Below are 9,237 nucleotides of genomic sequence, written 5' to 3'. Positions count from 1 at the left end.
GGGTTGTTGGGTTACGGGTATAGGGTGGTTTGAGTAGGGTGATCATGGCTCGGCACAACATTGAGGGCCGAAGGGCCTGTTCTGTGCTGTACTGTTCTATGTCTATAAAACACACTTCACGAAACCTGGTTAAGTCCTTGGTACCAACTGGTTTACAAAAAAAAGCATCATGTTTAATTTATGAAGGGGTACCTTCAGGAGAAATCTAAACTGTAAGTACAGTTGGCCACCCAACACTTCAATCATTCATACACACCAAGATGGCACCAGTTGAAGATTTAATAAAACATGGAAAGGGTTGTGGGTCGGTTGCCACCAGGGAGAGAGTCCTGGTTTCACCATCTGTGCGCAGGAACCTGGTGGAGAGGATGATCGGCTTGCTACAGAGCGAACCAGAGACACACTCAGATAAGGTGAATAGAATGGAAATCAAGTGGGTTCGACAGCAAGCATTCAACTTCAGTGAAGGGTAAAAATCTACCCCAATGTACTTATTGCTTGTTAAGTAATTTTTTTATTATTTTGGGCAGCACGGTGGGTTAGCCCTGCAGCCTCACGGCGCTGAGGTCCCAGGTTCAATCCCGGCTTTGGGTCACTGTCCGTGTGGAGTTTGCACATTCTCCCAGTGTTTGCGTGGGTTTCGCCCCCACAACCCAAAGATGTGCAGGATAGGTGGATTGAACACGCTAAATTGCCCCTTAATTGGAAAAATTAATTAGGTACTCTAAATTTTTTAAAAAGTGATTTTTAAATTGTCGGTCTGGTAGTTACACCTAAAATTAACACCCGCCACACACCACTGGAAGTACGAAAATATCACTTCATTAACAAAGAGTAACTTCAGAAAATATGTTACACCAGAAGATTTAAAACTTGGGACTGGAGCGCAGTGAAGATGCCACCTTGTGAATCTTGGTCAACCGAACAGTGCATCATAGTCAATAAACCAAACCAGTTTCCCATCTGACGGCCGCACCATTGTAATGGGCCATTTCTGAGCTTTCTCCGCCTCTTTCTTCATATCATTGACAATCGGGTGCTTGCTCTTCCCACTTATGAGGACAGTGACGTTTCTAGCTTGGTTTATTGCAGTTAAGGAAAGGGTCATTCTCTGATGAGGTTTGACTGAGCTTTCTGAAAACTGGACCAGTTGGCCATCCAGAGTTAGTGCCTGGCTGCCTGGGAACAGCGAGGCCGTGTGGCCGTCCGTGCCCGCCCCCAATAAAACAAAATCAAAACGTGCGCCGTCAACCCACATCCTGATCTCGTTTGCGTACAGGCCCGCGCCGCCGTCGTCCTCGACACACAGCCTTTGGTTCATGTGGACGGGCATGGGGTGAATGTTGAGGTAAGGAATCCGGAAGTGCTTCAGCAGGTTGTCGTGCAAGCTTCGGAAATTCGACTTGGGGTCAGTCAGTGGGACGCAGCGCTCGTCCACCATCCAGAAGTGGGTGTGCTTCCAAGGGAACGAGTAGTGATGGGCGGCCAACCTCCGGAACAGGCTGATGGGGCTGGAGCCCCCTGACACAGCGAGGTGGAACCTCCCAAACTCTTGCACGGAGGCCTCAGCTGCCTGCTGCAAGTGGGAAGCCAGTCTGGCAATGAGCTCCTCCCTCTTCGCAGAGACCAGCTCATCCCCGCGGAAGCTTGGCTCTATCACCTTGTAGTCACCTACGTTTTGATGGTCCGAGTTCTGTGATATGATGTGCACAGAGTCTGCCCTGCTGTAAGATACCACTCTCCCAGCCACAGTGAAGTCCAATAAGTCTCCATTCTGAGCCCCCCCAGGGTAAAGACGTGGCCTCACACTGGAGCACTCTTGAAGCAGGGGCGTCCAGACTTTCCACGATGCTAAAAGGTCCTCGGTGTTAACAAATGAGTCCCGTTTAGCCTGGAAAATTTGTGGTATTAACACCGCGTAAGCATCCTTCTGCATCACAGGGGTGTAGATGTAATAGTCTGATAGCGGAAGGCTAAACATATGGATGTCTGGAAATTCCGCCACCTGTTTCCAGCCGGCTGCTTTTATCACTGGTTTGAAGAGGTTCTTACTGACCAGAATGGCTGGGAAATTCAAGTCTCCGTGACCTGTGTAAAAGATTATTTGTCTTTGCTTGCATTGGCTGAATTCAGCTTTTCTCGTTGATTCACTTTGGAGGCAGAAAGCTTGGTTTTTGAACACGATTCGAGTGTAGCCAACACGCTCATCCAGAGCTTTGCCAGCGGTCAGGATGAAAGGCACATTATCCCACTGGGGGCTGTCCAGGAACATCGCTACACCTGAAACACAGGGAGAAAATTGACAATGTTACCATAGACCAATGGCAAACGAGGTCTGCGAAAACAAGTGACACCGTGCACAATGCCTCTGATCCAATACTTCCAATCAGAAAGAAAGACTGGCATTTATACGGTCCTTTTCATGGCCGCAGATTGTCCCAAAGCACTTTACCTCCAGTGATGTACTTTTAAGGCTGTGATGGGCAACCTAGGCTAGTGACTGGGCTACAGGAGTGTCTCCCTTTCATCTCAGTGGGCCACAAGATCGAGATGGGGCTTGCTCACCAACCATGACCCCATGAATAAGATTAAATTATCATTGAATACACGCTGAATATTTCAAAGCGAATTGTAGAAAATGATTCATCATCTATATATTAATAGAATTGTCATCAAATGGTAAAAACAAGAGAAATATTTACACTTTGGAGGCAGAGGGAGTGCATGGCTCACACAGTCAATGCTGTGAGCAATCAGCACGCTCCACACTTCACTCTGCTTCGCTTTACATGTCAATCACTTCAATCATACCGGCAGGAAAAAAAACTTTGCGGATGGAAATCAGCGAAATGTGGCGACCCCGTGCGTGGGCAACGGTCAACACAATGTCCAGTGGGCCCCCCTCAGGACCCGGATGGGCCGCATGTGGTCCCTGGGCCGCAGGGTAACCACCAGATTACTGATGCAATGTGGACTGTGCAGCATCCAATTTACGCACATAAGAAATATGATAATCCCACATCCTCCTCCATCTAACTGTGCCTCAGGGGGCTACATGGATTCCACCTCTGAGCTCGGAGAGAAGAACTGAATCAAAACAAAGGCAAATTTATATTCTTGGATTCTTGATGGATTATCACAAAAAAAAGTTTTGAACTGCATAGGCAGGAAACACAACCAGCGAATTGAACCATAGGATGTTCATGGGTCTAATAATGGGCAAATACAAGAGCCATGAGTTAATTATAGGTCTGACTTCAAAAGGTGATGATATTCCCCAAGACAACACTCTGTATATATTTTATATATATAAACACAGAGATGAAATAATAAAAAATAAACCTTACAATGCAACAAATTGTTTGTTATCAGATTGGTGTAGCCCAGATGTTGCTCTATAAGGTGCTTTGTTACTTAATCATGGATTTTGGGTAGGATGGCAGCAAAGCTAAGAGATCGTTTGCACCATTTCCATTTATCCTATTCACACCCTTCACACCCCCACCCCTCATAGCATCTAATAATAGCTTATTGTCTCACACACACATTCTCTCCTCTCACACACACATACTCTCCTCTCTCACACACACAATGCACACATCCTCGCCTCTCTCACACACACATCCTCGCCTCTCTCACACATACATTCTCTCCTCTCACACACACACACACACTCTCTCCTCTCTCTCACACACACACTCTCTCCTCTCACACACACACACACTCTCTCCTCTCTCACACACACACACTCTCTCCTCTCTCACACACTCACACTCTCTCCTCTCTCACACACACACACACTCTCTCCTCTCTCACACACTCACACTCTCTCCTCTCTCACACACTCACACTCTCTCCTCTCTCACACACTCACACTCTCTCCTCTCTCTCACACTCACACTCTCTCCTCTCACACACACACACTCTCTCCTCTCTCACACACACACACTCTCTCCTCTCTCACTCACACACACACACACACACACACACACACACATTCTCTCCTCTCTCACACACACACATTCTCTCCTCTCTCACTCACACACATATACTCTCCTCTCTCACACACACACATACTCTCCTCTCTCACACATACACGATCTCCCCCTCACATTCCGCTGGTCTCCGTTGTTGACTCGGGTCCTCCTAGTCTAGCTCGCGCTCTGGCTCCATCTCAGGTTCCGGCCCCACCTCTGTCTCCGTGCTCTTTCACCCCTGGACCCCCTGTGCACACCTGTTCTGACTGCCCTGATCTGAGCTCTGGAGGTGGAGAACTGAAATTGGAAAACTTACCTTTCCACTGCTGGCTGCCAGTGAGCCTATCAGCGGAAAATGCAGGGAAAAACCTGCCTGTGATTGGGCGAGCTGCAAGCAGCATTTTTCAAATCCATGTCCGTTTAATTGGCTCGGTTCTGCGTCCAACCATGCTCAGCGGGCCAGGTCGAGAGGTGCGATGGGGGGGAGGGGCCCATATTCCGGCCTGTGGGCTACCAGTAGGACTAGCCTGCTCTACATTTCACTTCTGGGCTCGGTAGTGCGGCACAGTGGTTAGCACTGCTGCCTCATGGAACTGAGGTCCCAGGTTCAATCCCGGCCCCGGGTCACTGTGCAAACGTGTGGAGTTTGCATATTCTCCCCTGTCTGCATGGGTCTTGACGTATTCTGTATTCTGCTTTACCTGGATGGCTCAGATGCGTAGTGTTGAATAAAGAACACAAAACTTTGGTAACAAACAAAACTATAAATTTATTTACACCATGCAATAAGATTCATTCAAATTCCTAAAATAGATGGTTATTGTATAAAACTATGCTATCTTTAACTTACAAAACTTTCAAGCATACAACTGCTCTCTCTCACTATCTAATCCTTTTACAATCTAATCTTCTAATCCCAGAATCCCCAAGTCTCATGATATATATATGACTGTTCTGTGGTTCCCTCTGGTGGCATGAATCATTATCATTAACTTGTTAACCCTTTACATCCCAGTCAATATACATACCATGACAGGTCTCACCCCCACAACCCAAAGATGTGCAATTTAGGTGGATTGTCCACGCTAAATTGCCCCTCAATTGGAAAAAAAAATATTTGGGCCCTCTAAATTTATTTTTAAAAACCGTCGGTTCAGTATTAACGCAAGGAAAGCTCATGACAGGAAAAGGCTATTTGGTCCATTAAACTTCATAATTTCTCTCCTCTTGCTCTTCCAGACGAGCATCCAACTGCACTTTGAACAGCCTAATGTAATTTAATCGATTAATCTGCCTGGCATTTACAAGCCTTGAGTAATGACATTTCGTCTGATAGTTTTACTCAGTGAAATTCATGTCTTTCAGCCCAACCATATTAGTTTAATGTTAAATATTATTGTTGTCTTACCCGGTCTACGCCATTTAAAACTTCAGTGAGGTATTCACTTAACCCTTTAAGCTACATAGAACATAGAACGATACAGTGCAGTACAGGCCCTTCGGCCCTCGATGTTGCACCGACATGGAAAAAATCTAAAGGCCATCTAACCTACACTATGCCCTTATCATCCATATGCTTATCCAATAAATTTTTAAATGCCCTCAATGTTGGCATGTTCACTACTGTTGCAGGTAGGGCATTCCACGGCCTCACCACTCTTTGCGTAAAAAACCCACCTCTGACCTCTGTCCTATATCTATTACCCCTCAATTTAAGGCTATGTCCCCTCGTGCTAGCCACCTCCATCCGCGGGAGAAGGCTCTCGCTGTCCACCCTATCTAACCCTCTGATCATTTTGTATGCCTCTATTAAGTCACCTCTTAACCTTCTTCTCTCTAACGAAAACAACCTCAAGTCCATCAGCCTTTCCTCATAAGATTTTCCCTCCATACCTGGCAACATCCTGGTAAATCTCCTCTGCACCCGTTCCAAAGCTTCCACGTCCTTCCTATAATGAGACGACCAGAACTGTACGCAATACTCCAAATGCGGCCGTACTAGAGTTTTGTACAACTGCAACATGACCTCATGGCTCCGGAACTCAATCCCTCTACCAATAAAGGCCAACACACCATAGGCCTTCTTCACAACCCTATCAACCTGGGTGGCAACTTTCAGGGATCTATGTACATGGACACCGAGATCCCTCTGCTCATCCACACTACCAAGAATTTTACCATTAGCCAAATATTCCACATTTCTGTTATTCTTTCCAAAGTGAATCACCTCACACTTCTCCACATTAAACTCCATTTGCCACCTCTCAGCCCAGCTCTGCAGCCTATCTATGTCCCTCTGTAACCTGCAACATCCTTCCGCACTGTCTACAGCTCCACCGACTTTAGTGTCGTCTGCAAATTTACTCACCCATCCTTCTGCGCCCTCCTCTAGGTCATTTATAAAAATGACAAACAGCAACGGCCCCAGAACAGATCCTTGTGGTACGCCACTCGTAACTGAACTCCATTCTGAACATTTCCCATCAACTACCACTCTCTGTCTTCTTTCAACTAGCCAATTTCTGATCCACATCTCTAAATCACCCTCAATCCCCAGCCTCCGTATTTTCTGCAATAGACGACCGTGGGGAACCTTATCAAACGCTTTACTGAAATCCATATACACCACATCAACTGCTCTACCCTCGTCTACCTGTTCAGTCACCTTCTCAAAGAACTCGATAAGGTTTGTGAGGCATGACCTACCCTTCACAAAACCATGCTGACTGTCCCTAATCATATTATTCCTATCTAGATGATTATAAATCGTATCTTTTATAATCCTCTCCAAGACTTTACCCACCACAGACGTTAGGCTCACCGGCCTATAGTTACCGGGGTTATCTCTACTCCCCTTCTTGAACAAAGGGACCACATTTGCTATCCTCCAGTCCTCTGGCACTATTCCTGTAGCCAATGATGACCTAAAAATCAAAGCCAAAGGCTCAGCAATCTCTTCCCTGGCTTCCCAGAGAATCCTAGGATAAATCCCATCCGGCCCCGGGGACTTATCTATTTTCACCTTGTCCAGAATTGCCAACACTTCTTCCCTAAGCACCTCAATGCCATCTATTCTAATAGCCTGGGTCTCAGCATTCTCCTCCACAATATTATCTTTTTCTTGAGTGAATACTGACGAAAAGTATTCATTTAGTATCTCGCTTATCTCCTCAGCCTCCACACACAACTTCCCACCACTGTCCTTGACTGGCCCTACTCTTACCCTAGTCATTCTTTTATTCCTGACATACCTATAGAAAGCTTTTGGGTTTTCCTTGATCCTACCTGCCAAAGACTTCTCATGTCCCCTCCTTGCTCGTCTCAGCTCTCTCTTTAGATCCTTCCTCGCTTCCTTGTAAATATCAAGCGCCCCAACTGAAACTTCACGCCTCATCTTTACATAGGCCTCCTTCTTCCTCTTAACAAGAGATTCCACTTCTTTGGTAAACCACGGTTCCCTCGCTCGACCCCTTCCTCCCTGCCTGACTGGTACGTACTTATCAAGAACATGCAATAGCTGTTCCTTGAACAAACTCCACATATCCAGTGTGCCCAACCCTTGCAGCCTACTTCTCCAACCAACACATCCTAAGTCATGTCTAATGGCATCATAATTGCCCTTCCCCCAGCTATAACTCTTGCCCTGCGGGGTATACTTATCCCTTTCCATCACTAACGTAAAGGTCACCGAATTGTGGTCACTGTTTCCAAAGTGCTCACCTACCTCCAGATCTAACACCTGGCCTGGTTCATTACCCAAAACCAAATCCAATGTGGCCTCGCCTCTTGTTGGCCTGTCAACATATTGTGTCAGGAAACCCTCCTGCACACATTGTACAAAGAATGACCCATCTAATGTACTCGAACTATATCTTTTCCAGTCAATGTTTGGAAAGTTAAAGTCTCCCATAACAACTACCCTGTTACTTTCGCTCTTTTCCAGAATCATCTTCGCCATCCTTTCCTCTACATCCCTAGAACTATTAGGTGGCCTATAGAAAACTCCCAACAGGGTGACCTCTCCTTTCCTGTTTCTAACCTCAGCCCATACTACCTCAGAAGAAGAGTCCCCATCTAGCATCCTTTCCGCCACCGTAATACTGTCCTTGACTAGCAGCGCCACACCTCCCCCTCTTTTGCCCCCTTCTCTGAACTTACTAAAACACCTAAACCCCGGAACCTGCAACAACCATTCCTGTCCCTGCTCTATCCATGTCTCTGAAATGGCCACAACATCGAAGTCCCAGGTACCAACCCATGCTGCCAGTTCCCCTACCTTATTTCGTATACTCCTGGCATTGAAGTAGACACACTTCAAACCACCTACCTGAACACTGGCACCCTCCTGCGAAGTCAAATCTGTGCTCCTGACCTCTATACTCTCAATCTCCCGTACCCTAAAACTACAATCCAGGTTCCCATGCCCCTGCTGAATTAGTTTAAACCCCCCCAAAGAGCACTAACAAATCTCCCCCCCAGGATATTGGTGCCCCTCAGGTTCAGATGTAGACCATCCTGTCTATAGAGGTCCCACCTTCCCCAGAAAGAGCCCCAGTTATCCAGAAATCTGAATCCCTCCCGCCTGCACCATCCCTGTAGCCACGTGTTTAATTGCTCTCTCTCCCTATTCCTCATCTCACTATCACGTGGCACGGGCAACAACCCAGAGATAACAACTCTGTTTGTTCTCGCTCTGAGCTTCCATCCTAGCTCCCTAAAGGCCTGCCTGACATCCTTGTCCCCTTTCCTACCTATGTCGTTAGTGCCAATGTGGACTACGACTTGGGGCTGCTCCCCCTCCCCCTTAAGGACCCGGAAAACACGATCCGAGACATCACGTACCCTTGCACCTGGGAGGCAACATACCAAACGTGAGTCTCTCTCGCTCCCACAAAATCTCCTATCTGTGCCCCTGACTATTGAGTCCCCAATTACTAATGTTCTACTCCTTTCCCCCCTTCCCTTCTGAGCAACAGGGACAGACTCCGTGCCAGAGGCCCGTACCCCATGGCTTACCCCTGGTAAGTCGTCCCCCCCACAAGTATCCAAAACGGTATACTTGTTACTCAGGGGAACGACCGCAGGGGTCCCTGCACTGACTGCTTCTTCCCAGTCCCTCTTACAGTTACCCATCTATCTCCAGTCTTTGGTGTAACTATTTCCCTGAAGCTCCTATCTATGACCCCCTCTGCCTCCCGAATGATCCGAAGTTCATCCAGCTCAAGCTCCAGGTCCCTAACACGGTTTTTGAGGAGCTGGA

The 9,237-nt window shown here is 47.1% G+C and overlaps 1 protein-coding gene across 1 annotated transcript in view; it reads right to left on the bottom strand.

Annotated features, from left to right (window-relative positions):
- Window positions 1-680: 680 nt before the first annotated feature.
- The window catches only part of h6pd (hexose-6-phosphate dehydrogenase (glucose 1-dehydrogenase)), a 66,936-nt gene continuing 58,379 nt past the window's right edge, over window positions 681-9,237 (bottom strand). Inside the window, exon 6 of the mRNA XM_038773568.1 lies at window positions 681-2,280. Within this exon, the coding sequence (XP_038629496.1) occupies window positions 917-2,280 (1,364 nt within the window). The 3' untranslated portion in view covers window positions 681-916. The remainder of the gene's footprint in view (window positions 2,281-9,237) is intronic.

The sequence above is a fragment of the Scyliorhinus canicula genome, chromosome 16, assembly GCF_902713615.1.
Source record: "Scyliorhinus canicula chromosome 16, sScyCan1.1, whole genome shotgun sequence".
Taxonomy (NCBI): Eukaryota; Metazoa; Chordata; class Chondrichthyes; order Carcharhiniformes; family Scyliorhinidae; genus Scyliorhinus; species Scyliorhinus canicula.
Note: the sequence above shows the minus strand (reverse complement) of the source record. Positions and strands in the feature narration are given on the sequence as shown.